Source organism: Myotis myotis, unplaced genomic scaffold (genome assembly GCF_014108235.1).
Source record: "Myotis myotis isolate mMyoMyo1 unplaced genomic scaffold, mMyoMyo1.p scaffold_m19_p_2, whole genome shotgun sequence".
Classification (NCBI taxonomy): domain Eukaryota; kingdom Metazoa; phylum Chordata; class Mammalia; order Chiroptera; family Vespertilionidae; genus Myotis; species Myotis myotis.
Window position 1 is genome coordinate 212,075,169 of NW_023416324.1, and position 12,463 is coordinate 212,087,631.

The following is a 12,463-nucleotide window of genomic DNA, read 5'->3' on the forward strand; positions in this document are numbered from 1 at the left end:
AAGGAAACCACACGTGTGAAGCGCTCAGTCCATCACAGAGCTCCGGGTGCTGGCGCGGGAGCCCGCGGGCACCACCTGGCCTCCCCCTCGCGGCCTGCAGACCCACGCAAAGGTGTTTCCACCACACCCCACGCAGCACGTGGCGCATGCTTCTGTAATAAGTGTGCAGCTGATTGTGCAAAGGCGAGTACAAGTGAACACTCAAGCTCCACGCTGCCGCCCAGCAGCTGAGAATGCTGGGGGCACCTGCAGAAGCAAACGTCGCCTTGCTCTTCTTACTGCCCCACGATACGGAGCGGTCTCCACACACTGCCTCAACCGGCACAATAGCCCTGCGAGGTGGGAACCACTACTGTCCCATTATTCAGATGAGAAAACTGAGATAAAAAGAAGATAAGTAACGCCTGACCATCCGCGTGCAGAGGCAGCTGGCTGGACTGGCCTCAGCCACGCCTCACCCACCGAGCCCCATGGCCACACGGACACACACACCAGACAAGGTGGGCATCTAAGCACAGACTCAGCCCTACGGCCCAACCAACCCCTTTCCCCTCGGACGCCACCATCGTCTTGGGGATCAGGGGCAGCCCAGGCAGCTGGACGGCGGCGTGTGGCCCTGGCAACAGCTGGGCTTCGGGAAACGTGCTCAACCCCTGGATTCCCAGCTGAGAAGGAGGCTTTTCTGAACATGACCCGGCACATCAGAGCAGCCGGGATAAGGGAACACGTTTGCAAGAAGCAGCCGGTCCCCTCACACCCAAATGCTGTGCAAAATAGGGCGCAGACCTCGCTTTGCAATTTAACACGGCCGTGACCGTCTTGCAGCAAACACCTGCTCTGAGTTCGGGCCAGAGCTTAGTCCAACGTGCCTGTTACGCAGCCACGTGAGGCCTTTGCTTTGAGTGCTGGCAAAGTCCAAGAAAGTCAACAGGAGGAACCGTTCATCCTGCGACCAGCAGCAAGACGGCCTTGCACGTCACATGACAGTGGCTGAATGGGCAGAGATCGCTGCAGAGAAGTGCCTCGCTTTCACGCCACCCTGAAGAGCAGGCCGCACAGTCCTCCGGGAAGAAGGACGCTGCAGGTTGAACTCCACACCACAAAACAGTTGCTTCTTGGCCACACGAGAAATTTGAAGATGAGCTTGGGTCAGGCTTGGGGAACAGACACGGGGAGACCGCCCCCCTGGACCAGGGCTCATCCAGCAACCAGTGTCCCGCGGGGTCCTGGAAAGCAACTTAACCCAAATGCACCTGGATTCCCAGAAAAGCTCCAGCACCCTTCCCTGGCCGAGCCTCGCGCCCACTGGCCTCCCGTTTGAACCTAGAGACCTAACGTGCAGATGAAGTGCATCCGGTGCAGACAGGACCCCACCCGTGGCTCAGGGCACGTGCCATGCGCCTGGGGAGGTCAGCCGTGTGGCCAGGTCTGCACACGGGCCAGGCCCTGCGGTGATGTCTGAGTAAAATGTGTGCACACTGATGTGTCCGGAGCAGCCATTTCTCGGGGCCTGAGCTGCAGCCGCTGCAGGGCAGCATCTGGGATGAGCTAGGTGCCAGGCTGCTAACGGGGACTCCCCCAGAAGACAGCTGGGGGGCAGAGGGTGTTCACCCCAGCATTAGCACTACAGAGCACACAGGTCAGGAGATGAGGAGGAGATACTCCGACATGGACAGAGGGTGCCATCAGCGAGGCTGCACTCCAAGCCTCCTCACCGCATCCTCTCCCAAGGGAGGGCTGGGTCGCACAGGAGGGAGCAGGAGGGAATGGATTCTGATGGCCTTCGAGTTTCCTCCCTGTTCCGGAGTGTGTTGGCCGTGAGCCTGAGGACAAGTTCCCGTACCTCCCTAAGCCACCGTTTCCTCCGGTGTCAATGGGAATGGCAGCAGCCCCACCTCACCTGGATGCTGGCCCCCAACCTGAGAAGACAGAGGTGCTCATGGAACACCAGGTGCAAGGGTGTAGGGACGCAGGAGGTGGAATCTGCTATGGCTCGGGCACTAACTCGAAATGAATCGGCCGTTTCATTCGAGCTTGCGTTCTAGTTCAGATTTGGAAAACGACTGGAGTCACGGTTCCCCTCCCTGCTCTGCTCCCCTCCCCTCCCCTCTCCTTCCTCGCCCTCCGTGCCTCGCCCCCTCCCGAGCCCCTGACCGTCCTCCGCGAGGCCCGTCCAGGGATGGTTCACCCACATCCCCGCGGGTTGTCTGCTGCGGGTCCAGATGCGCGGCTCACTCGGCTGGACACGCCTCTCCCGCGGAGGCCTCCAGGGCCTTCCAGTAGATCAGCATCTTCTGGGGCTGCACGTGGTGGCAGGCCACGACCCTCCGGAAGCGGCAGATGGAGAAGCTCAGGCCGCCGGGGAAGAAGGTCTGCTCCGAGTGCAGCTCCTCCAGGCCGATGCGCAGCTTGGCCAGGCAGAGCCCCACGAACACGTCCTCCAGCTTGAGGAAGGGGACGCTGTCCGCGACGTCGTACACCTGGCTCGCCACGTCGCCCGAGAGCACGTAGGCGGTGCCCGAGCAGAAGGGCGGGTACCTGTCCCACGGGTACTCGTGCCGGCTGACGAACCACTTGCTGCGCTTCTCGCGGATGGGCAGGTCGTGCAGCTTCAGGAAGCCGGTGACGAACCGGGCCGTGCGGTTCTTCCGCAGCAGCAGCTCCACCAGGTAGGAGACGTTCACGAACATGTCGGAGTCCGTCTTCATCACGAAGGCCGCCTGCGGGCAGAAGTGGTGGACCCACTCGATGCCCATCATGGTCTTCAGGGTCAAGTTCAGGTACACGTCCAGGAAGTCCTTCTGGATGATGTCGCGGTGCCGCCGGCCCTCCTGGGCCACCGCGAGGGCCGCGGCCTCGCTGGGGGTGGTGCCCAGGAGGAAGACCGTCTCGGTCCGTTTCCCACGCACGACCCTCTCCCTGCCCCACGTCTTCCGGATGGCCGTGCGCGCAGACAGCTGCTCGTGGGAGGACGTCACCAGCAGGACCAGGAAGGGGGGGTCCCGCCGGCAGTCCACGGCCGGGAGCTGGAGGAACCTCCCGCTCTCCTTCTTGAAAATGAATGGCCCTCCGCTAAACAGGGCCAGGTCGTGCATGCTGAAGTACAGGCAGAGGGCGCCCAGCACCACCAGCGCCATGTACAGCCACCTCAGCTTCGCCGAGGCCATCTGAAAGGCACAAAGTCAAACCGTCAGGCCCAGCCAGTGTGGCTCAGGGGTAGAGCATCGACCTATGAACCTGGAGGTCACCATTTGATTTCCATTCAAGGGTACATGCCCAGGTTGTGGGCTCCATCCCCAGTAGGGGGCTTGCAGGAGGCAGCTGGACCATGATTCTCTCTCATCATTGATGTTTCTATCTCTCTCTCCCTCTCCCCTCCTCTCTGAAATCAATCAAAAAAATTTTTTTTAATTAAATGGTCAGACCTCGGGAGCAGGAGAGCACGTTCGCTTTACCCAGAAGGCTGGGACGGGGGACAGGTTGGTGTTTTAGAAGCTCTGGAATCTCGCCGCACACAGGACGGAGGCCGGGGCTCAATAGCGACACACAGACGGCTGCGGGGTCATTCGCTCACAGTAAGTGATGAGGACCAGGGAGCAGACACTGGTCCTGGCCCCCAGGCCGGCCAGCCCTTCACGTGGGGGTCTCGAGGTTCTTATCTAGAAGGACATGCGGCCACATAGCTCACCAGCTCCCTCCAGCTCTGCCCTTCTCTGAGCCATGGGAAGTGCAGCTGCAGAGCCTGCAAGGACGGAGACCACGTGCTCCCGATCTAAACACCTGGACCACCCTTCTTCTCTGCTGGACTTAAGCACCATGTTATCCTCCCAGAAATAAAAAGACTGGTTTTCTGATTTGCACAACTACCTTGAAACGCCACACCCTACCAGAGGTGGTTGTTATTTTATTGTTCCAGGTTACTTTTTTTAAAATGTATTTTTATTGATTTCAGAGAGGAAAGAAAAGGGAGATAGAAACATCAATGGTGAGAGAGCAACACTGATCGGCTGCAACCTGCACGCCCCCCATTGGGGGTCGAGCCTGCAACCCGGGCATGTGCCCTGACGGGGAATCGAACTGTGACCTCCTGGTTCATAGGTCAATGTTCAACTCCTGAGTCACACCGGCCGGGCTGTTCTAGGGTACTTTATAAAGGCACCTGTCTGATTCTGTCATCTTTTGCCCATCCATCTCTGTGTGTTCTCAACAAATCCAGGATGATCTATGCTAATGTCAACATTAAGAAAGCAAATAACTCACGTTTTCCTGGATAAGATGAACCTGTGGTTTGAAAGCTAAGCCACAGGGTAGATTCCAAGAGGAAATTCGTTACAAACTGTGGTCAGCATAGGCCGTTCTCCACTCTCAGGTTCTGGCTCGTTTCTTTACCCAAAATGGTCCTCTTTCCCAGGAATCACTATAAGGGGAAAAAAAAAAAAAAAAACAGCGTCATTCAAATCACACGTGCCTCATGGGCAGCTCTTCACCACCTGCTGTGCTCAGGGTTTGTCACCCTCCCACCTGCCTATGTAACCTTGGGAGAGTGTTAGAGCCCGACCCCAGGCTCACTTTTCTCATCTGTAAAATGGGTCCAATGGAGACAAATTCCACCACACGGTTCACCTGTCAACATCAATAACATCATGCAAGTACCCGAGCATCCTTTAGGACAGCACCCGGAGCTCTGTAAGGAGACCTAAGTCAGTTACAGTCCAACTTCTCATGCTGATGTCGAACTGCTCTACAGAGTGTGGCTGATGCGTAACACACTTCACAGAGGGAAGAAATCCATCAATTCTCCACTCAGGGTCCGTGTCTTCAAAACGTCCTCCTAGGTGAGAGGGGCCGGGAAGAAAAGAAAATGACCGAGTGAAATGAAGAAAGGGCTGGTTGTACTGGTAGCGAATGAGGACCTCAAACTTTTATTCAGTTAACGTTTTGTTCCAAATATACCCAAGTATGTTCAGAAAAGAAGTGGAACCATGCGGGAGCTTTCCAGAAGCAGCTAACTCTCAGGAGGCCGACGTGGTCCAGTTCCTGTTCTTCTCACCGCCCCCCACCCGCCCCCCAGGACTCCCCTCCAGCCAGAGCCCCCACGCTGTCAGAGGAACCGCTGCCCGATTGGAAGAGGAGGCTGAGCCGGCCTTCGCAGGATGCTAAGAATTCTATTCCCCCTTTCTTCCTTTGTGAGCTTACTATTTGCAGGCCTAGGATGTGTTTTAGAGAGAAACATGAAAACCCAATGCAGCCGAGCCAGCCTGGCTCAGTGGTTGAGCATCATCCTATGAACCAGGTCATGGTTCAATTCTCGGTCAGGGCACATGCCCAGGTTGAGGGCTCTATCCCCAGTGTGTGTGTGTGTGTGTGTGTGTGTGTGTGTGTGTGTGTGTGGCGGGGGGGAGAGGGGAGTAGGAGGCAGCCAATCAATGATTCTCTCTCATCATTGATGTCTCTATCTCTCTCTTTCCCCCTTCCTTTCTTGAAATATTGAAATCAAATATTTTTAAATGCAAGAGAAAGGTGATATTCCTCTATTCTGCTTCCTGTCTCAGACACATTGCTCATCCGGGAGGCCGCCTCAGTAGTAAACCTAAGTTCTTGTGCCCCAGTGCCCCCTTTCTCAGGGCCCTTCCCCAGGGCCTCAGTCCCCCAGGTGGACGCGCGGCTCACTGCTGCACTGGTCTCTTGCTGGACGCCAAATGGCACCCGGGAGGCAGAGCCGGTGGCAGGGCCCCAATGGGCCAAAGCTCACTGCGTTATTGTTTTTTATGTGAATTGGAACATTCTTCCTACCGACAGTGCAGTGGCTGAGAAACCGCTCTGCAGACATCACAGCTCACAAACCATTTACAAAGCATCAGCATCTTTGAATGAGTCTATGAGGACCTGATCCCACCTTCCAGGGGAGGTAGGTTCAGGAGCTCACCCAGAACCACAGGGGGCATGTAGGGAGCAGCTATAGGATTAAGTCTTGGACTGACCTGTGGCAGGGCCACAAACAAGTCCCAGCCTGGAGGACAGAGCTCTCCTAGCATAATTAACCTGCCCTTGTAGCCCTCCCTAACTCCTTCCTAAGTAGCTAATGGGCTGTGGGAGGTGCAGCCAGTGTTGCCAAAACAAGAACCTTTGTATACATGTTAATCCACCCTTGTTTTCATCAGACTGTATAAAACAAATGCCCTGTATCGGCTCTGGGTCCCTGTCTCTCCATCAGAGGACAACTGTCCCACCCGGCCCCAGCTTTTTCCTTCTATCTCTGTGTCTATCTCTTTCTTTCATTTTCTCAATCCCCAGCCACCCCTACTCAGGAACTGGACTGTGCTCTAGCAGCGCTAGACGTGGAAAAGAGAGAAATATTTATATTTGGCTCCCGGATCCAGGCACCTGAGTACTGGGGAACTCTCAAAAGTCAGAGGAGGGGGTCACTCTGAGAAGTGTGCCCTGCAACAAATTAAAGAAGTAAGGTAAGGAGCTGATTGTTGCATTAGCTGGGTGTAAAACATGGATAATTCAGGGCTTCAGGAAAGAGGTTTCTAAGTTAAATTTCAAGACTTTAACTGAGACATAGCTTTGGGACATTTCAAGGGCCCTGGAATGATTCAAGGATTTATTTTCTCCTCTTAAAAGAAATATTTTTAAACTAAATTAGGCCGATCTAATATACTCAAAATCACGTGGGAAGCTTTATCAAATAAAAATTAATAACTGTGTTCTGTTTAAGTACTTATAAGCAATTGGTTCTAACAAAGTCCACAGTCAAATTTGCAAAAAGAATACTGGTTAAAAGTAAATTTAAAAAAGGAGAAATTTTAAAATCTCTTCTACTACTATTTACAAAGTAAACCAAAAGTTATTTTTCAGGCATTAAATCTCACCATTAATGAGACACCATAAGGAAAAAGAAAGTTACTTTTACTTGAGATGTATGCATTGCAGTATTGGCCAGCATGTTTCTCTCTTACTAGTTTTTCTGAAAAGCAACCAAGTTGATTGTTCTGTTTAAAAGCAAGTAAAAGTTTTTAAAAGAAACTCCCTAAATGTGGCTTAGAGATTTGCTCTAGGAAAAACTACAGTGGGAAATGCCCTTCAGATACCTAGGAACTGTACTTTAAAACCATGTATTAGGCCTCAAAAAGTAGGAATATGCAAGGATTGCCTCAAGACCTTCAATGACTTGTAAAGGTTGTTAGAGGACATTAATTAGTTAAGACCTTATCTAAAACTCTCTACAGGAGAAATGACAAATTTATTCAATACTTAGAATCCTAAGGAAGTTTTTATTACGTGTATGCAAAGACCTACAGAGTCAATTTTCTAATGTCGTGACTTGCATGTAACAGCAGTTTGCAACCATTTAAAAAATATAAATGCCAAGTGGTTTGGGGCCATCTAGAAAACCCTGTCTTCCCTAAACCAAGGACACTTAAAAGTAAATAATTCGAATTTTGCCTGCCTAACCAAAGCTTATGTCTATATACTCAAAAAGACTGATAGCAGAAATCCAATTAGTGTCATTTACTGTCCACACCCTAGGACAAATAAAGTTAGAAAATAAACCTTATCTCAGACTGATTTAAATTGACATAAGTGTATGTGGCAGGGGAACTAAGACAGGCAGTGGAAGGTTACCGGAGGTTTAATGTCACAGAGGCTAGTCTCTCACCTGGAGATTACTTATCATGGAAGCATTTTATCTGTGTTTGTGCTAATATTGGACCAGCCTGCATTCAGGGAAAGGTTCAAGATGCAGGCGAGGAAAGCAGGACTGATGATGATAATTTAATGCCCCATAGACAGGGAAACTTAAAGCAGGGCCAGCCCCGGCCCCACCAAACAGTAGGGGTCTTATCCTTAACCCCACTGCAGCCTTTCCAGCTGGCTCGGTCCCAAAACCAACTTTGGAAACCTTTTACCGTGCCACCCAGGAAGTGCAGGATCAGACCTCAGTCCCACCTCCCGATATGTACTAACCCCAGAGATGGGACCGCAGGCCATTGCTACAGGAGGGTATGGGCCCCTTCCCGGTCATGATGGGATTAATGTTAGGGAGGAGCAATTTGACACTGAAAGGATTTCAAGTCCTCCCTGGGGTGACAGATCAGGACTATACTGGAGAAATTAAAGTAACAGCACAAACAATTAATACTAACCATTATCCTACAAATAAAGTCTTACAATTTCTCTCAGTTACTACCTTTACCTTCAGGCATTAACCATTTTTACAGATGGATCCAGTTCTGGAAAGACTGGATACTACTGCAGGAGGGGAATAAAGGTCCTTCAAACCCCTTATATTTTAGCACAACGGGTAGAAATACAAGCTCTTATTTATGCCAGATTTTGCTACGGAGCCCATCAACCTATATAGAAGCGGTTCTCAACCTGTGGGTCGCAACCCCTTTGGCGGTCGAACGACCCTTTCACAGGGGTCGCCTAAGACCATGCTGCATATCAGATATTTACATTACGATTCATAAGAGTAGCAACATTACAGTTATGAAGTAGCAACGAAAATAGTTTTATGGTTGGGGGTTACCACAACATGAGGAACTGTATTTAAAGGGCCAGAAGGTTGAGAATCACTGCTATATAGTGATAATGCTTATTTGTAAGTATGGCCACAATTATTGAAACAGCTACTATAGGGCACACTAATTCGGAGGAACTCTCATTTATTTTTCAGCCTTCGAAAGGTCACTAGAGAACGACAATTTCCCTGCTTTATTGGTCATATCTGATCTCATTCAGGTCTCCCTGGTAAATGAAGCTATTGACCACCTCCTTGCTATAATGCAAAGGCTACCCCATTTTCTCCTGCCCAGTCCTCCCATGCTTTGCATCATCAAAATGCTGCTGCCTTGCGCAAACAGTTCCGTATTTCTCGGGAGCAAGCTCGTCCAATTGTTAAGCAGGGCCCGCAGTGCGTAATTCATTGCCCTGTACAATCGTTGGGGGTTAATCCGAGGGGTCTTAGACCTAATCAAATCTGGTAGATGGATGTCACCCACATCCCGGGGTTTGGTAAGCACAGATGGGTACATGTTACTGCAGATACCTGCTCCCGCTTTATCATTACAACTCCCCAAACAGGGGAAAGTGCCAAGCACATAATTAATCATTGCTTAGCCGCCTTTGCAATACTAGGACCTCCCTTAGAGCTAAAAACAGACAATGGACCCGCATATGCTAGTTCTTCTGTTCAGCACTTTTGTCAGCAATATCAAATTTGTCATAAAACTGGTATCTCTTACAACCCTCAAGGTCAAGCAATAGTGGAAAGAGCCAATCGTACTCTTAAAATGCAATTGCTAAAACAAAAAGGGGGAGGCGGATGTTATGTGTCACTTCAAAACAAACTCAGTCATGCTCTTTATACTTTAAATTTTTTGAATTGCGATGCAGAGGGTCTTACAGCAGCCGAAAGGCATCAGGCCTCCTGTACAATAGCCGCCGCCGGGTTAGCCCGGTGGAAGGATGCACAAACCAGACAAGAGTTTTACCAGATTCAGTAACGATGTGGGGAAGAGGTTGTGTTTGTATCTTTCCAGAAGGAGCAACACAGCCAATTTGGGTGCCAGAGCGTTACGTGCGTCACCACAAAGGGCCCAGAGAAGCTCCTTGTCCCTTCGTTCAAAAGACTGAGCGTTGCCCCGATGATAGCGATGCGGAAGAAGAAAAATGAATGCTACGCAAGGGACCGAGGTGCCAACCTGGGGTCAGCTGAAGAAGTTAACAACTGGAGCCCAGCAGATGGTAGAAAAGCAAGGAGTGGAAGCTACTCCCTCAACCATGTTTCTGGCTATGCTAGCGTTGGTCAGCTGCCAGTCTTCTGCAAAGTCTTGCGCAGCCAAATCTGAGGATTCCACAGGCCCACTAAAGCAGCCGTGGGCAAACTACGGCCCGTTTGAAATGAATAACACTAAAAAAAAAAAAAGACCGTACCCTTTTATGTAATGATGTTTACTTTGAATTTATATTAGTTCACACAAACACTCCATCCATGCTTTTGTTCTGGCCCACCGGTCCAGTTTAAGAACCCATTGTGGCCCTCTAGTCAAAAAGTTTGCCCACCCCTGCACTAAAGGCTGGTGTATGCCAGCAGCAAAAGAAACTTTCATTTAGTAGCTAAAAATGTTAACATATCTGTAGTTTGATTTCTCTCTTATTGCTGTGTTGCATTGGCATGTTTTGTTATTATTTTAATAGCTAGAGTTTTGCTCTTGATGTCCAAGTTTTAAAATGTTAACATATCTGTGGTTTGGTTTTTGCATTGGCATTGTTTTGCTATTGTTTTAATAGTCAGAGCTTTGTTCTTGATGTTAGCTTAAAAACAAAAGAAGGGGGAGATGTAGGAGAGCAGCTATAGCAGTGGTTCTCAACCTGTGGGTCGCGACCCCTTTGGCGGTCAAACGACCCTTTCACAGGGGTCGCCTAAGATCATCCTGCATATCAGATATTTACATTACGATTCATAACAGTAGCAACATGACAGTTATGAAGTAGCAACAAAAGTAATTTTATGGTTGGGTCACAACATGAGGAACTGTATTTGAAGGGCTAGAAGGTTGAGAACCACTGGGCTATAGGATTAAGCCTTGGACTGACCTGTGGCAGGGCCACAAACAAGTCCCCAGCCTGTAGTGCAGAGCTCTCCTAGCATAATTAAACCTGCCCTTGTAGCCCTCCCTAACTCCTTCCTAAGTAGCTAATGGGCTGTGGGAGGTGCAGCCAGTGTTGCCAAAACAAGAACCTTTGTATACATGTTAATCCACCCTTGTTTTCATCAGACTGTATAAAACAAACGCCCTGTATTGGCTCTGGGTCACTGTCTCTCCATCAGAGGATAGCAGTCCCACCCGGCCCCAGCTTTTTCCTTCTGTCTGTCTCTTCCTTTCATTTTCTCAATCTCCAGCCGCCCCTACTCACGAACCGGACCACCCTCTAGCCATGCTGGACACGGAAAAGAGAGAAATATTTATAGGGGCAGAGCCACCAGTGGACAGAGCCACCAGGGGACAGAGCCCTCAGGAGACAGAGCCACAAGGGGACAGAGCCTGACCAGAACGTTTCTAGGGAGATAAGTGTGTATCCCTGGGTTCTGGCCCCCACAGGCCTGCTGAAAGCAGGAGCCCTCAGCATAAAGCAGCTCCGCCTTCCCGGGGTCGGAGCCATGAACAGGTACTGTCTCTGCTATGGAAGCCCCATCTTCCCAAACACACCTGGACCTGGCTGTGAGGCCCAGGCTGTGAGGACAGGCTGTGAGGCCCAGGCTGTGAGGCCCAGGCTGTGAGGACAGGCTGTGAGGCCCAGGCTGTGAGGCCCAGGCTGTGAGGACAGGCTGTGAGGCCCAGGCTGTGAGGCCCAGGCTGTGAGGACAGGCTGTGAGGACAGGCTGTGAGGCCCAGGCTGTGAGGCCTCGGCTGTGAGGACAGGCTGTGTGGCCCAGGCTGTGAGGCCCAGGCTGTGAGGACAGGCTGTGAGGACAGGCTGTGAGGCCCAGGCTGTGAGGACAGGTTGTGAGGACAGGCTGTGGGGACAGGCTGTGAGGACTGGCTGTGAAGCCCAGGCTGTGAGGCCCAGGCTGTGAGGACAGGCTGTGAGGACAGGCTGTGAGGACAGGCTGTGTGGACAGGCTGTGGGGACCGGCTGTGGGGACAGGCTGTGAGGACAGGCTGTGAGGCCCAGGCTGTGAGGACACGCTGTGTGGACAGGCTGTGAGGACCGGCTGTGAGGACAGGCTGTGGGGACAGGCTGTGAGGACCGGCTGTGAGGACAGGCTGTGGGGACAGGCTGTGAGGACAGGCTGTGGGGACAGGCTGTGAGGCCCAGGCTGTGAGGACCGGCTGTGGGGACAGGCTGTGAGGACAGGCTGTGAGGCCCAGGCTGTGAGGACCGGCTGTGGGGACAGGCTGTGGGGACAGGCTGTGAGGACAGGCTGTGAGGACCGGCTGTGGGGACAGGCTGTGAGGACCGGCTGTGGGGACAGGCTGTGGGGACAGGCTGTGTGGACAGGCTGTGGGGACAGGCTGTGAGGACAGGCTGTGAGGACACGCTGTGTGGACAGGCTGTGAGGACAGGCTGTGGGGACAGGCTGTGGGGACCGGCTGTGGGGACAGGCTGTGGGGACAGGCTGTGAGGACAGGCTGTGAGGCCCAGGCTGTGAGGCCTCGGCTGTGAGGCCCAGGCTGTGAGGCCCAGGCTGTGAGGACAGGCTGTGAGGCCCAGGCTGTGAGGACAGGCTGTGTGGACAGGCTGTGAGGACAGGCTGTGGGGACAGGCTGTGAGGACAGGCTGTGTGGACAGGCTGTGTGGACAGGCTGTGGGGACAGGCTGTGAGGCCCAGGCTGTGAGGACAGGCTGTGGGGACAGGCTGTGAGGACAGGCTATGAGGACAGGCTGTGTGGACAGGCTGTGGGGACCGGCTGTGGGACAGGCTGTGAGGCCCAGGCTGTGAGGCCTCGGC

General features: G+C 52.3%; 1 protein-coding gene across 1 annotated transcript; it reads right to left on the reverse strand.

Moving 5' to 3' along the window:
• Positions 1–2,193: 2,193 nt before the first annotated feature.
• B3GALT5 (beta-1,3-galactosyltransferase 5) lies at positions 2,194–4,817 on the reverse strand. The gene is made up of 3 exons (XM_036352181.1): positions 4,654–4,817; positions 4,261–4,417; positions 2,194–3,167 (listed from the first exon to the last, which is right to left on the reverse strand). Exon 3 carries the CDS (start codon positions 3,165–3,167, stop codon positions 2,232–2,234), a length of 936 nt encoding a protein of 311 aa, XP_036208074.1. The 5' UTR covers positions 4,261–4,417; positions 4,654–4,817; the 3' UTR covers positions 2,194–2,231.
• Positions 4,818–12,463: the final 7,646 nt, after the last annotated feature.